At 35.1% G+C, this 18,822-nt stretch overlaps 1 protein-coding gene across 1 annotated transcript in view; it reads right to left on the reverse strand.

The window, feature by feature from the left end:
• FSTL5 (follistatin like 5) overlaps positions 1–18,822 on the reverse strand; it is a 625,236-nt gene that overhangs the window by 561,498 nt on the left and 44,916 nt on the right. Inside the window, exon 2 of the mRNA XM_072972286.1 lies at positions 346–376. Within this exon, the coding sequence (XP_072828387.1) occupies positions 346–376 (31 nt within the window). The remainder of the gene's footprint in view (positions 1–345; positions 377–18,822) is intronic.

Here is an 18,822-nt window from a genome sequence, read left to right on the forward strand (position 1 = left end):
TTGAGAAGGTTCGTTTGCTAACTCTGGACTTGACAGAACACCAACTCTTAGGGACAATGCTTGGTGAAGGATGGCAATGGGGACAGCTCAGGGGATAAACAGAAAGTTGTCTTGAGGTTTCCAAAAGCACTACATGAAGAAAGGAAATCTTAAGAGAGAATCTTCGATGGCCTTGGGGAATTCCCAGAGGGTTCACAATGGTTTTATAATTATACTGAAGATTCTGAAGTTTCATTTTTTTTTCATGTTTAACTATATTTTCAAAGTACCATTAAATCTGTTTTCTTTTTCTTCTATACTTAAATAAATGTATAAAACTATGATCTTAAAGCAGTCATTCCTTACCTTTGATTCTGGAACTTTCTTGACTTTTTTCCTGCTGGAATTAAAACAGAAAGAGGTCAGAATTTGTAAGAATTTGATCAACAATCTGATATAAAGCATCACTATAACTAAAGACTTGTTAAAATATTTTGTTGTATGTATAGCCAGGAGTCATTGTAACACAATTCTCACCTTAAAAATATTTTATATACATTTTTTTTATTAGAGTAGTAATCATTCTTAGTGGACATAAATTTTTTTCTAAGAAACCAATACATATAAGAAATCAATGCATATAATATAAATAAGAATTTATAAATAAATGGCTAATGAATAATAATCATTATGCCTCTCAAATGCCTTGGTCTGTTCCATTTAATTCCAACAGATATTGAATGACATCTTCAAAATTTGCTTTCAGTCTTTACATTAATCATAAATGGTGAGGAAAAAAAAGTTTAAGGGCAAACAATGAAGAATTCACTAAAAATAACAAAAGATGTTTCAACTGTTTTCCCTTCAGTTTAGCTTAGAATTGGTCCCTGTCTCACTTATCTGAGGCTAAAGTTGACAACAATTCTATTATTTATTCAAAGCTGCTTCAGTCAGACCTGTCTTTCAATTTGACATACTCCTTATTAGTTACCAGGCAACCCCAGAAGAATTAACTTGCGTTCAAGTTTTTAAGTAGAAATTGTGCACTCTATAACTTCTCAATTAACATTCAAGCACAATTTACTCTGTCTAAAAGTTTCAGGGTCTCATACTAAAAACAATTCTGAAATATGCTTCTAATAAAAATTATATATTTAGATGCAGAATTGTATGAATGTCAATAAATTTTGGTAAAAAGTGTGAACATAGTAAAAAAACATACAAAACGTATTTTGCTGCAAGCATTCACCTAGTCAGATTTCAGGAATAAAAAATGTATATTGACAAATGTATATTTATTGAATCAGCTAACCCAATGTATGAATCTACTGGACTTAAATATTTTGTGTTCTAAGGCTGTTATCCTAACCCATCCAACCTTTGTGTTTAAATTCCATACTGTCCTTTGTTAACTAATTTATTTCTTCCAGTTCTGATTTATTTTTAATTTAGAGTTTCTGTTGTTCATTTAAACTAAAATTTAAATATAAATTACTTGTTTTAAAACTACCTTATTTTTTCATAATTATAGGGCAAGCACACTTAAATTTTCCAAATAGATACTAATGAAAAAAAAATCTTTCTCTGTCTCTCTGTCTCTGTATCCCCTCCTTTTTTGCCATTCATTCATTCTTTTAGTCATTCATTCTTTCACAGATTTGTATCGATCACTTTTATGTGCCAGACACTGTTCCAGGTGATAAAACTCTAAAGGATGAACAAAATAGAAAAAAATGATGTCTGTATGGAAACTAACTATGATATAAATGGTAATCAATTCTACTTAGAAAAAGATACACCATAGAAGGTGGTAGTGTGGTGTGACTGCCTGCAATTTTATCCAAGTCTACTATGATAATAATTTTTGAGTAAAATTCTGACTGAGATAAAGGAATGATCTCGGCATATATCTGGGGAAAACATGTTCAGGAGAGAAAAAAAATTGCAGATTGACTGAGATACAAGAGATCTTGGTATTGTCAAAAATACCAAGGAGACTTGTGTGGCAGGCAGGTGGCGGGAGGGGAGTTAAGGGGGAAGTGCAATAAGGGAGTTAACAGGGGCAGACAGACCAGCACTGGAGTAACTGATTACTTCTTCAGCTTTTGCATTGAGAGAGCTGAGCAAAACATTGTTTCTACTCAGGGGAGTCACATCATCTGAGTGACATTTCAGTAGACTCATTCTGGCTGTTGAGAATAGTTTGAACAGGGCAAGGATAAAATTAGAGGGACCAGTAGAAGGTCTTGCAGGAATCCTGGTGGGAGGTGATAATAACTTGGAATGAATGGTGTGGTACCAATGGAGCTAGAATATCAATTAGAGCTGGAAAGATTTGTTGATAGAATGTTCTGGATGTGAGACAGAACAGACAAGGGTGATCTCAAGCATCTAAGCCCCTAGAAGAATGGCGTTACCTCTAAGATAAGAAAGATGGCCAAATAAGAAACACTTTTATACCTCCTTCGCTTGCCTTCTAGAATTGTTCCACTTTGTGAAATTTTCTCTTGTTATCTGGCTATGCCTGTTTTAGCTCATTTGCTGATTCTTCCTAGTCTCCTCAATTTCTAAATACTAGATTTCCAGACACTGAGCCCTGATGTTTCTTCCACATACCTCATTCCTTGGGTGATCTCATCTAGTTTTCCAGCCTTAAGTGCAATCCTTTGCCTAGGGACTCTCAAATTTATATCTCTAGCCAATCCTTATCCCTGAGCTTCAGATTCATATTGAAGTGTATTCTTGACATGTTTACTTGGATATCTAATAACAACCTACCTGTCATGTCTAAAACCAAACTCTGACCGTCCCTTACTTCTTTGACCATCTTTCTCATCTGCCCCATCTTCTTCATCTCTCTGTCCTTCTGGTTGCTCAGACACTTAAAGTAATCTTGGTCTATTCTGTCTCTTAAGAGTGAAGAGCCTGAAATTTTCATGGGTATGATATTTGACTTTGATTTTACTTTGAATACTACTTTGAAGAGGCAATGTAGGCTGATGGTCAAAATGTCTAAAACTTTTGAAAGGTCCTTCAACAAACATACAAATTTAGAAACCACCAGCCTATGTTTAAATCATCAGTATCGCATCTGGAGAACATATAGTAGAGTTAAATGATCTAGAACTGAATACTGTAAACAACATAAGAAAACTATAATGTCAAATTAGCCAAAGAGAATAGGAGGGTGGACAAGTTATAGGAGCACAAACAGGAGAGCATGGAATCATGGCATACTAGGGAATGTATTATATAAGAGAGAAATTTTCAATAATGGGGAATTCTTTTGATAGCTCAAGTACAATTATGTGTAAGACAATGCCAATCTCTTGTACTGACATAGATGAAATTACTGACTTCAAAGAAAACTCATTTTTGGTGATGTTTGGACTTGGAGGTAAAATTGAAGTTAGTCAAGGAAGGAGAGGGTGATTGAGAAATGTGTGATGTGGTGAAATGGGATGGGAGAAACATGACTGGGAAAGAAAGGTCTGGGATGGTGTGTCGCTGAACATAAAGCAAAGTCTGCAGAGATGTTGTGTTTGCTTTTGCTCATTTGTTGTTCTGTTTTATTTTGTATAAATTTAGAATATGTTATTTATATCAGTGAGAATTTAGACTGTCTAAATGATGGGAGATACATAATAGAAATGGAGAGAATTCAGATAAAAGGGAGAGATGATTAGACTATATTTATAAGGTTATTGAAAAGGTAGATGTGATATAGAATATAAGTGGGGACAAAATTTAGTTAGAAGGAGAACCGGTTTCTCTGCAATAACTGGTGGGCATAGGAAAGCATGGTTTTAGGTGTTGGAGGTTTGCAGGTTTGACTTGTTGAATTGAACGCGTGCAGTTTGGGATGACTTATTTTCTTTACGTAATGGAACGAAAGTTGGCTGAGTGGTAGAGTAGGAGGGTTTGTCAGAAATTTGAGGAGATAGAGTAGACTTTAAACCTATTGGTTTTTGTGAGAGGAGTAAAACAGCTTGGTGTTGATGGAAGCCTAATTGAGTTTGGCTGTCATAAATATGCAGTGACATTGATCTTAGCCTTACTTTAGCAAGAGTCAAATAGGCTTAACACTCACTGATGTCATATTTTATTATGTTCTTTTCTTAAAACCCAATTCTCTATTTGTACAAGTGTACATAATTATAAATTCCCAATGAAATATTTTAAAATATTCTACAAATGGGAAATGCTTCAGAAGCCTGTATTTAAATATATGTGTATATATGAATTTAATATATTATAAAAATGTAAAATTCATATGTATGTCATACATAGAAAAACATATATATATTTAGGATTTTCAAAGTCAAAACTGTTCCAACTTGTTTCTATGACTAAAATATTGCATATTCACTTGGTAATATATATTTTCCACAATTTTATTTTATAAACTGTTACCTCATATTTGAAGTGTTAATTTTGAAATGAGGAAATATTAAGAAAATTGGAATTATTGAATTATGTGAGAACTCTTAAGAGCTTGGAAAAATTTGTTACCCTGGTTGTGTGGTACATTTGAGAAACAATCTTGCACCAGGAAATCTTAGGTCTTGTCCATAAGAGTAGAATGCCAATCTCTTGGTATAACTCAATTTTAATATTCTTTCAAAAGATTTTCTGATAAAGTGATCTTGTCTTAATTGAATAAATATATACTTGGCCACATAAAGAAGCTAAATAATAGCAAATGATCTGTGTTTTACTTTGTACCATATCATTTCTTAGAAGAATCCCAACGTGCTATATTGATTACATAAATAAACTCCATGAAATCCAGCCCAAAGGTAGAAATGAGCAAATAGATTCTTGCAGGCAGTATGTTAAAGATTAGCAAAGATAATCTGGACAGAAGCATGGATTCAGAGAAAACACATGATCATAAGGTATGATCTCTTTAATGTTAAAAAAAATATATAATAAATGGAACTGAGCTAAGTCAGGGTAAAATTAAGTCTAGTTGGAAGCAATAATTTTTAAAGGAGATATGGTGGTCCTGAAGCATCTAGGCAAATTAAAATATACCCAAATAACATCAATACACAGGCAGCTAGTCCTTTAAGTGGGCAGAATGTTATCAACCTGGACGATCTTACTGAGCATTTCTTAACCAGCATTTGGATTTTGGTATGACATTTATTAACATCTGATGATGGCTGTATCATGAAAAATTGACTTCTTATAATCAAACACTAAAACTAAATATCTGGCCACCATTTCTCCAGACATAGTTTACTGGATACCTTCCATCTCACTACTCTCTGGGTAGAGACAAAACTACCTAAATGCTAAGCACATCCTCTCCATCATGACAACATTGAGTTATAGACATCAGACCATCCGTGACTTGCCCTCCCATTCCATGCTAGAAAGTTGAAATCACTCTAAGGAAAAGGCAGGGACCCTACACAGGAGATACTCATGGATACTCTATTTTTTTTATTGCATATGTATGAGGTTAGATAAATGGGACTACTTATGTGCCCATTGGTCATTACCAGGAATCCCACAGGCTCTTCACACTGAGAGATGAGGAATGAAACAAGTGCAGGTAGAATTGAGTTGGTTCCTTAAAAAAGTAAACCAATTCTCTCTCTGGTTTTGAGAGAGTTCTTTTAGTCTTTCAGCAGATTATTCATGAGCGTAATTTATCTATGCTACGTGAAGGAAGTGTGTAGAATGCAAGCATCTTCCCACTTTCGATACAAGAGTGATGAAGAAAATATTTCTGGGTTGCTATTGTTTTTTTCTCAGCTCATGTAACTCAGGTCATTAATAAAAAGCATATGATACAGTCATGGTAACTAACATGATAATTAACATGGTAATACAAAAAAAAAGTTATTTTCTTCTGAAGAAATCCTGCTCATTCCAAACATTACATTCTTTCATTGAACGGGTGTCACAGGCTGAGAAACCATAGACTTCACCTCTCTTTTCAGTAGGGAGAAAGGTATTTTTATTTATTTATTTTTCTTTGCCTAAAATGTGCAATGAAGTGCACTCAAACTGTGCTTAGGTTGACCATGTGCTGGAAGGAAAAAAAAAAAAGCAACGTCTGTCATGGGATTTAAGACAAATCAAATGTATGCAAGAGTTTCACTAGTGTATTAAATAAAGCACATATGAATCAACTAAACTTAAAATTTTTAAATGAACAAAAGTTACAACTAAGTTGCTAGTAGCCAGAAGTAACGTGTCCTAGTTGAGTGAATCTTGCTCTCAATTCATAAGATTCACACTTTTTCTTGAAGTAAATTGATGTCATCATTCACCAAAGGTGGCCATACATGTATGTGAATATCTATTTTATATACACACTATGGAAGCTCAGGTAAATGTGTGTAATTTTAAGTTAACGACTTAAGACCAATAGATTCTATCAGTGAAAATAGAGAATGGATGGAAAGAAAATATATATAAGTATAAATTTTAGTGGCAAACATACATAAAAATAAAGTTTAATAATTTCAGAAGTTTAAAATTCCTAGTTTATATTCCTTCTCAGAGCTCTTCCCTTCTCCTTGATGTAAATAATAATTGTTTTCCATACAACTGCCACCAAACAAAATTTGTGGAGTGCTAATTTACAGCAGCTTACTCATGTTCAATAAATAGTTGTTTAATATTTCCATATGCTTGGTGGTGAAAATATACAATATTAAAGATTTTTAAAATATGTATTAGAAGTATTCAGTAATATGGGTTGTAAATTCATGGAAGTTGGGAAGAGAGACCATTTCAGTAGAGCCAGTCCACAACAATCTTGTAAGAAATCTTTTCCATGCCATTATGATACAAGCACACCCATGAACACGTGAACTTCCTCCCCAGGGACTCAAACACACACACACACACACACACACACACACACACACACACACACACACACAGAGGCATGCACATCCTTTCCCAAAGCGTACTTTGTTGGTGACAATTTAATTATAAATTGCCTGGAAAATAAGAGGTAATGGCAATCAGAATGCAGTATATCTGGCCTCCTAAATCTTGGGTTTATCTATGTATTTTTGCTAAACTGTAATAGTGAATTTTCAGTCTTACTTGGTTTAATCACAACCTTCTTATCTTTTATTTAAAATGATTTCCCTTGGAATGTGAATCATGTTTCTGATTTAATATCACCTCCTTAATAAGCCTCAGTCCCTGACCATTCTCCCTAAAACAACACCCCCATTACTATTTGATTTCTTTAGCTTTTTATTCATTTCTCAGAGAAGTTAATACTTCCTGGAATACTGTGTATTTCTTTGTGCATGGTATGTTCCCTTTACAAGAATGTATGTTCTGTGAGTCTTAACTGGTATATCCACAGTGTCTAGAACTATCTAGCACCATTCTTAACAGAGTGTCTGAATTCTAGACCTTAACAGTCTGGTGGAGGGACAGGCAAAACACACCCACACACACACACACACACACACACACACAAAGTGAAATAAAATGTGACATTCAGTAGTGGAATTATGTATAAAATCTAGACAGCAAAGTCAAGGGAACAACATGTTTGCTCTTCACCTAGGCAGGTGAAGAATGCTCTGGGAATGCAGAGGACTGTGGGATACACAGAGAGAAGATGAGGTTGTAAAAATAAGTAGTTGATCTTTACAGCAAAAGGAAGAGGAGGAGTCTGTGCAGAAGACATAGCATGGACAACATCATGGACCCATGAGAATGCATGGTAAGACTGAAGAACCACCGATGGTGTTTGTGGTAGTGCAGAATTGGGATGGTAAACTTATTCAGTAGAGTTGGGCAACTTGTATGTTTCAGCTTTTTTATGAAATGAGAGTAATTTTCTTTTTCTTAAAGAAATGGCAAAAAAAAACAAACAAAAAGAAAAGAAATGGCATTGTATATATTAATAGTTGAACATATATATAAAATTGGATTAAAATATTTGCTAAAGAGACAGAGAGCAAGAGAGAGAGATCTAGCTTTACAGAGACATTCAAAATACAAACTTCAAAAGCGATGACTATCCATCTACAGCTACGTCTCTTCTGGCTTAATTGTTGATGTGATGTCATTAATTCCAAGTCAAAAATCACTGTTACCCCTCAGTGTAGATTCATATCATATTTGATGTTTTATAGAACTTTAAGATAAGATAAAGAGAACTTGTCATTGGATTGATGTATAGTCTCAATATTACTTCAGATTCTGAATCCCATAAGCAAGGTTTCAAGAGAGACAAGCACAGGATTTAAAAAAAAATCAAAATAGAACTAAATTTGCTCACCAAATTTCTTTGATAGTCAATAATACTTGTATTATACTTTTATGCCATACATGGTAATTTTACATATTACCTTTAGAAGTTTTATAATGGAAATTTATTTGTACTTACATTTAAAATAAAATCAGTGATTATTATAGGAGAGATATAATTAATTGCATTCATGGTTTAAATCTAATTGTAAACATCAAAGGGGTTTTTTTTTGTCTGATTGTGTGTGTGTGTGTGTGTGTTCAAGGAAAATGGATAAGACACATGAATAAACAGTTATTACATATTGTGTCAAATACAATCAATAAGAATTTGCCCAAAGTGCCTCAAAGGATATCTTTGGTTGATTGACTCATGAAAGAGATAAACAAACAGAATCTTAAAAGGTAAGCATTTAACTAGGTGAAGGAATTATGCTATACAGGACAGAAAAATAGCATGGCAACATGAGGAATTAGGTAGTGAGATGTTCTATATTGGAAATATCACAAAGACTCATAAGCAGAGTAGATAATGAAAGTAATCGAAAGGGAAATTATGCAAAAAAAGCCACCACACAGTAAAACATACATAAGCACTTCTCTTCATATTAAAGTATACAATTTTCATTTATTTCACAATAAATATATATTTGAGGATTTTTTTTAAATGCTAGAAGAAAATGCTCTTTTACCTAACTTATAATCTTAAGATAAAAATGACCTGTCTAGGATGCTACAGAAAGGAGAAAACCATAATTGGAAAGGTGATTACTACAATGAGTTACAACAGAATAACCATGAAGTTGTAAAAGAGGACAACAAAATCATGAAGGGTGGGAGAAGGGATCAAGAAAATATAGATATTTTTGTTGTTCTTTATAGAATGGATTTCAACTTATATCACTATCAGTTTAAAATGAACAGATATAGTAATGGGTTAATAGATGTACAAAACATGGGGACTACAAACCAAAGCTTACAATACAGTCACAAAAACTAAAAAGAAACCAAGATAATACAAGGAAAATTATCAAACCACAAAAAGAAAAAGAAAAGAACAAAGAGGAAATTGCAAAAGCAAGTTCAAAATGGCAATAAAGACACATCAATCAATAATTACTGTAAATGTCAATGGACTAAATGTTCCAATAAAAAGACATAGAGTGGCAGACTAGATAATGAAATAAGAACCTACAAAATGCTGCACACAAGAGACACACTTTAGGGAGAAGGACACACATAGATTGAAAGTGAGAGGATGGGAAAAGATATTCCATGCAAATGGGAATGACAAGAAAGCTGGAGCAGCAACACTGATTTCAGACATAATATGCTCTAAAACAAAAGCCAGAAAGAAAGCTAAAGAAGGACACTATATAATGATTAAAGGAGCAATACAAGATGAGGATATTAACTCATTAACACATATGCACGCAATATAGGAACACCTAAATACATAAAGCAAATACTAACAGATATAAAGGTAGAAATTGATGGAAACACAATCATAGTAGGAAAATTTAACACCCCATTAACATCACTGGACAAATCTTCCAGGTAGAAAATTAATAAAGCAACCGAAAAACTAAATGATACAATAGAACGAATGCACTTGGTTGATACTTTCAGAACACTGTATCTCCCAAAAATAGAATATACATTCTTTTAAAGTGCACATGGAAGATTTTCTAGGATAGATCATGCACTTGGGAACAAAAGAAGCCTTAACAAATTTAAGAAGATAGAAATTATTTTAGCATCTTTTCTGACCACAATACCATGAAACTAGAAATAAACTACAGAAAAACAAAGGAAAAAAAAGACAGCGTGGAGATTAAACAACATGCTACAGAAAAACCAATGAGTCAATGAAGAAATCAAAGAAGAAATCAATAAATACTGTGAGACAAAATGACAATGAAAACCCAACCACACAAAATTTATGAGATGCAACAAAAGCAGTCGTAAGAAGGGAGGCATAGCAATACAGGCCATCCTCAAGAAAGAACAATATCAAATAAACAATGTAATCTATCAGCTGAAAGAATTAGAAAAAGAAGAACAAACAAAACCAAAAATCAGCACCAGGGAGGAAATAATTAAGATCAGGATGGAAATGAATAGAGATTAAAAAAAAAAATAGACAAAATCAATCAAACCAAAAGCTGTTTTATTGATAGAGTAAACAAAATTGCAAATCACTCACCAGGCTCACCAAAAAGAGAAAAGACAGAGCACAAATAAACAAAATAAGAAAGGAAAAGTGGAGAAATTACAACCAACACGACAGAAATACAAAATATCATACAAGAATATTGTGAACAATTATATAGAAACAAATTGTATAACGTAGAAGAAATGGACAAGTTTCTGGAAACATACAGTCCACCAAGACTGAATCAAGAAAAGTAACCACTTGAACAAACTGATCACTAGAAATGAAATAGAATTAGCAACGAAAAACCTCCCTGCAAACAAAAGTCTAGGACAAGATAGCTTCACTGGGGAATTCTACCAAACATACAGAGAACAATTCATACCAGTCCTTCTCAAACTCCTGTAGAAGACTGAAAAGGAGGAAGTACTCCAAAACTCATTCTATGAAGCCACCATCACCCAGACAGAGACACTATCAAAAACGAAAATTCCAGACCAATATCACTGATGAACATAGATGCAAAAATCCTCAACAAATATTAGCAAACAGAATCCAGCAGCACATAAAAAAAGATCATACACCATGATCCAGTTGGATTCATCCCAGGTACATAAAGCTGCATGAACATACGCAAATCAATCAGTGTGATACACCATATCATCAAGAGAAAGGACAAAAATCACACGATCATCTCAATAGATGCAGAAAAAGCATCTGATAAAATTCAACACCCATTTATGATAAAAAAAAACCCTTACCAAAGTGGGTATAGAGAGAACATATCTCAACATAATAGAAGCTATATATGACAAACCTACAGCCAGCATAGTACTCAATGGTGAAAAACTGAAAATCCTTCCCATTAAAATCTTGGACAAGGTTGCCACTCCCACCACTTCTATTCAACATGGTCTTGGAAGTCTTAACCACAGCAATTGGGCAAGAAAAGGAAATAAAGGGAATCCAAATTGAGAAAGAAGAAGTAAAATTGTCACTATATGCAGATGACATGATGCTATATATAGAAAACCCTAAAAGCTCCACAAAAAAACTACTAGAGCTGATAAAAGAATTCAGCAAGGTAGCAGGATACAAGATTAATGTACAAAAATCAGTTGCATTTCTTTACACTAAAGTTGAATTGACAGGAAAAGAAAGTGAAGAAAAAATCCCTTTTAAAATTGCACCCAAAACAATAAAATACATAGGAATAAATCTGACCTAGGAGTTAAAAGACATGGAGAAGCACAAAACTTTGATTAAGGAAATTAAAGAAGACCTAAAGAAATGGAAAGATATCCCATCCTCTTGAATTGGAAGAATCAATATTGTTAAAATGGCTATACTGCCCAAAGCAATCTACAGATTTAATGCAATTCCTATCAAATTACCCAGGACATTTATCACAGAACTAGAATAAATCATATTAAAATTGATATGGAATCACAAAAAGCCCAGAATTGCCAAAGGAATATTGAAGAAAAAGAAAAAAGATAGAGGAATAACCCTCCCAGACTTCAGACAATAATACTACAGAGCTACAGTAATCAAAGCAGCATGGTATTGGTATAAAAACAGACATATGGATGAATAGAACAGAACAGAGAGTGCAGAAAGGAACCTAAAACTTTTGGTCAATTAATATTTGACAAAGGAGGCAAGAACATACAATGGAATAAAGACAGTCTCTTCAGCAAATGATGTTGGGAAAACTGGACACCTGCATGTAAGTCAATGAAGTTAGCATATTCCCTCACACCATACACAAAAATAAACTCAAAATGGCTTAAAGACTTAAACATAAGACAAGTCACAATAAACCTCCTAGAAGAAAACATAGGCAAAACATCATTGCACATAAATCTTAGCAATGTTCTCCTAGGGCAGTCTACCCAAGCAGTAGAAATAAAAACAAAAATTAACAAATGGGACCTAATTAAACTTATAAACTTATGCAGAGCAAAGGAAACCGTAAGCAAAACAAAACAACAACCTATGGAATGGGAGAAAATATTTGCAAAAGATGAAACTGACAAAGGCTTGATCTCCAGAATATGCAAGCAGTTCATATGACTTAGTAAGAAAAAACCAAACAACCCAATTCAAAAATAGGCAGAAGACTTAAACAAGCAATTCTCCAATGAAGACATACAAATAGCCAATAAGCACATGAAAAAATGCTCAATATCACTAATTATCAGAGAAATGCAAATCAAAACTAAAATGAGGCATCATCTCACACCAAATGGATAATGCATATTCTAATGGCTTTCAGATCCTTTATGCATGAATCTCATTTTTGTGTGAAGAAGTTTGATATGTGATTGGAGGTTATCTATTCTATGATCATGTTACCACTTCCAGGTATTGATACTAAACTACTCTGTCTTTAGATTGAGGTTTGTTTGGAAAATACATAACCAGCATTGTGTCACCTGACAGGGATTAAATATGGAGAACAATAAAGTTCTGATCTCAGAAGTTCACATTCTATTTGGAGAGACTGATACCTTTTATTACATAATAATGATAAAGCATTTATAGAATGATGTGAAAACAAGAATGAGAGGGGCAATTGTCTGCTGAGTATGGGACAAAGGGAGAAATCACTGTGAAAATGAATTTAAAGAATTCAAGCTAAGATTTAAAGGTAAGATTTAAAGAATGACAAAACAATTTTCTGGGGAAAAGAGCTTTAAGCTATGCTAAGACACAGAGTTGTAAACTATTTAATCCTTTGGGAGGAACTCTGAATATTTCAGCATAGCTCAACTCTATACTTCTTTAGACATGAGAATTACATAAAAATATATTCAAAACATTCTCTCCTATTTTCAGAAGAAAATTTATGCCCACTTAATATTATAGTTACTTGGTAAAGAGTCATACAAATTCAAGTAAATAATCATGTCAATAATTATAACAGTTTTTACAGTGGGTTTTTGGAGTGTGAAAAATAATGATGATTTTCCTAACATAAGTCACTAATTAAAGGATTTGGAATAAATAAAAATGTAAATCACTAATTAATTAATGATTTTGACACAGAAATTAGTGAGGTCTGATTTAAAATGCAAATGTTTACATTAGAATTCTTTCCATTTTATGTTTATCCCTCAGTAGATTGGGATTTGTAATTTATTACGTCTACAAATGGATCATAAGTAATAATTGTCATAGGAATTTAATGATTTGATTTTTAAATTTCCCATGATCTGGAGCATGTAGTATGCTTTCTCAAGGAATTTAAATTTACAGAGACTATCAACAGGTAACTCACATTTATTGTGGAGAATATACTTTGTCCATAAAACTGTATCCTGCAATGTAGAAAATATAATCACCTGTAGCCAGGTATCGCAGGTAAACCCAAACTAATATAAGATATTCTCGGTGCAAGTAACCAAGGGAACCAAGTCTTGGGGAAATAAGCAGAAGGAGGTCAGTAGCATGGAGTCGAAGTATAAACACAGCCACTGACCTCCCAGTAGGCAGAGATTGGTTGCAAGGGTCTATGAAAGCTCGATTAGGGAATACAAATAGAAGGAGAAGAAAAAGGGGGAAGAGAAGAAGGAATAGAAGGGGGAGGAGGAGGAAGGAGGTAGAGAAGGAAGAGGAGGAGAGATTAAAACACTTACATCAGTCTTACTAGGTGGCAAGCAGTTTCTGAGTTCTTTACACATATCATCTCATTTGAGGTCACCGAAGTCACGGTCTAGCTTCCCCTACTTTCATGCTCAATCTGTGGGCTCACGACAGTCTCTAGGGGTTGATGACCATGACATGTACAACACCATTTTCAAGCAAATTACATGAGATTGGAAGCAAAACCATGAGTTCACCTGCTGTTATTAAAGGAAGAGCTGCCCAGTTGGGCTGTCCCTGAAATAAGTGGAAGAACATCTGATAGGATTTCACTCATGCTTAGGCAGGCCGGTGACTGTAACATTAGCCTCATTTTAACCAAAGGGTAAGTGAGGCTTAGGGCCTTGTGTTTATACGAGTTTACTATTTTCAACTTTATTAAGAAACAATCGACAAATATAATTGTATGTATTTAAGGTGTACAACCTGATGATATTTTCAAAACCGCACATACTATGAAATGATTACCAAAATCAAGAGATTAACACATTCATCACATCACATGTCTAATTCTTTTTGTGAGTGGTGAGAATGTTTAAGATCTCTCTGAGCCTTTCAAGTACAGTCATCCCTTGGGATCTACTCAGGATTGGCTCCAGGACCCCCAAGGATACCAAAATCCATGGATGCCCAAGTTCCTTATAAAAAGGACACAGTACAGTTGGCCCTCCATATCCATGGTTCCACATCTGGAGTAATGAAGGATCGACTGCATATAATATGGCATGATCAAATATAGTCACTTAGATCCTCAGAACTTAATCTTCTAATAATTCTTTATGTCTACCCTTTGACCTACATCTCCACAGTTCCCCTTTCCCCCAACACTTGGCAACCACCATGAAATTGGCTTTTTGAAAATATTCTGCATACTTTTTATTGAAGTATAGTCAGTTACGATGTGTCAGTTTCTGGGGAACAGTACAATGTCCCAGTCATGCACATACATACATATATTCATTTTCATATTCTTTTTCATTAAAGGTTATCACATGATATTGAACATAATTCCTTGTGCTATACAGAAGAAACTTTTTAAAACCTATTTTTATATATAGTGGCTAACATTTGTAAATCCCAAACCCCCAAATGTATCCCTTTCCATTCCCTTTCCTTGGTAACCACACAATGGAATACTACTCAGCCATAAAATAGAATAAAATAGTGCCATTTGCAGCAACATGGATGGACCTAGAGATTATCATTCTAAGTGAAGTAAGCCAGGAAAAGAAAAAAAATACCATATATAACACTCATATGTGGAATCTCAAGAAGAAAAAAGAAAAAAAAGGACACTATGAACTCTACAAAACAGAAACAGACTCACAGACATAGTAAACAATATTCTACATATTGATGGTAATTTACAGTTTTTGTCTTTCTCCTCCTGGCTTATTTCACACAGCATAATGCCTTTCAGTTTCATCAGTGTTGTCCTAAATGGCAAGAATTCCACTTTTTAATGGCTGAATATTTCATGCTCAGTATCTATTCATCTGCCCATGAACACTTAGGCTGTTACTGTCTTGGGTGTTGTGAATAATGCTAAAGGAACACAGGGGTGCAGAGTAATTTATTTTCCTTCAGATATACACCCAGAAGTGGGATTGCTATATCATACCATAGGTCTATTTTAAGCTTTCTGAAGAAATCTCTACTGTTGTCTACAGTGTCTGCAGCAATTTATATTCCCACCAATAATGCACTAGGGTTGCCTTTTCTCCACATCTTCTCAATACTTGCTATCTTTTGTCTCTTTGATACCAGCCATTATGACAAGTGTGATTCGTATTTCTTTGTGCTTTTATTTTTCTGATTTCTGTTTCCCTGATGATTAGTGACACTGAGTGTCTTTTTATGTACCAGTTGGCTATTTGAATGTATTCTTTAGAAAAATGTCTATTTAGTTTCTCTGTCCATTTTATATTGGATAATTTACTTTTTTGTTATTGATTTGTATGAGTTCTTTATATATTTTTGCTATTAACCCTTAATCAGATATATGATTTACAAGTATTTTCTCCCATTCTGTAGGTTGCCTTTTAAATTTATTGGCTGTTTCATTTGATGTGCAGAAGCTTTTTTTGTTTGATGTAGTCCTACTTGTCTATTTTTGCTTTTGTTGCTTATTATTTTGGTATTATTTCCAAAAATAATATTTTCCCTATGTTTTCTTCTAGTAGTTTTACTGTTTCAGAACTCTTTAATCTATTTTAAGTTAATTTTTATGAGTATTGTAAAATAGAAGACAGTTTTATTTTTCTGCATATGGATATCCAGTTTTCCAAACACCGTTTACTGAAGAGGCTACCCTTTTCCTGTTGTGTGTTACAGGTTCCCTTGTCAAAAATTAGTTGACCTTATATGTGTAGGTTTATTTTGGGGCTCTTGATTCTGTTCCACTGGTCCGTGTGCTTATTTTTATGCCAGCATCATATTGTGTTGATTACTCTAGCTTTGTAACATAGTTTGAAATTAGGTATGAAGGCTTCAGCTTTGTTCTTTCTTCTCAAGATCGTTATGGTTATTTGAGATCTTTTGCGGTTTCCTACAAATGTTAGGATAGATTTTTTTTTTAATCTGTGGAAAATGCCATTGGAATTTTGATAGAGAATGCATTGAATTGGTGATTTCTTTGGGTAACATTGACATTTTCACAATATTAATTCTTCTATACCAAGAACACAAGCTATCTTTCCATTTATTTGTGTCTACTTCAATTTCTTTCATCTGTGTCTTGTAGCTTTCAGTGTCTAGGTGTTTCACTTCCTTGGTTAAGTGTATTCCTAAGCATTTTATTGCTTTTGATGCTGTTGTAAATGGGATTGCTTGCTCTCTCCTAGCTTGCAAGGTTTCTGCTGAGGAATAGTCTTTTTGAAGTTCTCTTGTATATGATGAGTTTTTTCTATTACTTCTTTCAAAATTATTTCTCTGTGTTTGATTTTTTGAGGGTTTAATTATAATGGGTCTTGATGACGATCTCTGAGTTGACTCTATCTGGAGATTTTTGAGGTTCGTGTACTTGGGTGGCTGTATCTCTCCCCAGATCTGAAACGCTTTCAACGATATTTTTTTAAAAAATAAGTTTTATGTCCCTTTCTCCCTCTCCCTTTTCTTTCTAGGACTTCTATAATGCAAATATTGTTTTTTTAATGGTGTTGCATAATTCACCTAGGCTTTCTCTTTTTTATTCTTCTTTCTTTTTCTCATCTGACTCAATAATATCAGGAGACCTGTCTTCAAATTCACAGATTCTTTTTACTGCTTGATCAAGCCTGCTACTGAAGCTCTCTGGTGACTTTTTTGTTTTTATTCATTATTTTCTTCAGCTCCAGATTTCTGTTTGTTTCTTTTCTGTGATTTCTATCTCTTCATTGAATTACTCATTTGGTTCATGTGTTTGTTTACTGAGTTCATTGCTTTATCTGTGTTCCTTTACATCTCACTGAGCTTCCTTAAAATCATTATTTTGACTGATTTTTCGGGTACCTTGCAGATCTCCATTACTTTGGGGTCAGCTACTGCAAAATTATTGTATGCCTTTGACGGTGTCATGGTTCCTTCCTTTCTCATGTTTCCATTAGCTTCACATTGATGCTTGTTTATTTGAAAGAGCAGTCACCTCTTCCAGCCTTTCCAGACTGGGTTCAGTGTGGAAATATTTTCACCTGAACATGATTACAAGGGTACTGGCTGAGTGGGTACAGTGTTTTGGTTCCAGGGAGGTCACATGAAACTCCATCAGCCTAGGTTAATGTTGGCAAAATCAGTGGGTGTTCTTCTGTTGCCAAGACTACAGAGGTTCTGTGGGAGGCAGTGGTAACTTGGGCTATTTCAGTCCTCAGAGGTGAAGGCTCTTAGAGTCCCCTTATTCTTTTTCACCCATGGGAGGATGTTCTAGCCTTGGGGATCCATCTTGGCGACAGGTCTAGCACATTAGCACTCAGAATAGCAGTGAAGCTCGGATCCTGGGACCAGGTGCACATAGAACTTCCAAAGTGCCTGACTCCTGGGGTGTAGACACACTTGCTGCAGTGGTGGTGTCAGTGTCTGAGGTCCAGGAGGGTGCCAGTCTCCTATGGAATCAGGGTCTGGATCTCTGGGACCCACTGCAGTAACTCAAGCTGTTGCAGGGGATGAGGGAAGATGCTGCAGTGGCAAAGTCCTGGGTTAACAGAGTACAGTGGTGGTGGCTTGTGCCTAGGGGACAGAGTGCAGGAGCAGCATGCTCTGGGGAAGCTGGGTCAAAGTCCTGACCCCAGCCCCAGGAGACAGTTGCAGAACAGTAGCCACTCAGCTCCAGTAATGACGAGTCCAAGGCACAACTTGGGACTCCAAGCATAGGGCTGCATCAGTGCAGCCTGGAGATGGTGGGTCAAAGCTGAAACCTAGGACCTGGGGTAATCACGGAACAGCAGAAGCTTAGCCCCAGTGATGGTGGAATGAAGCTGTAACTCAGAATTCCAGTGGCCAGTCACACAGGTGCAACAGCACAGCCACAGTGACGGTGGATCAAAGCCTTGCTTTAGAACCTGGGCTGGGTGAGGAGGGAGGGTGCAGAGAAGAAGTGCTGGTCCTGTGTGTATATAGTGAGGCACTGTGCTGTTCCAATCTTGGGAGCAGGGCACAGCAGTGAGGCAGTGAGTGGGGCCCCCAGAGAGCAGACGCAGAGTCAGGAGCCCTGAACATCTCCACCAGCTGAGTCCACTGCCAGAGAAGACTTAGTGGGTCTTCAGTAGCAAAGGCTGCAGATATCCGTGGCAGTGGGGCTTGCATGGGATAAAACACCTCCAAGTACC

This window comes from Vicugna pacos, chromosome 2, assembly GCF_048564905.1.
Source record: "Vicugna pacos chromosome 2, VicPac4, whole genome shotgun sequence".
Classification (NCBI taxonomy): domain Eukaryota; kingdom Metazoa; phylum Chordata; class Mammalia; order Artiodactyla; family Camelidae; genus Vicugna; species Vicugna pacos.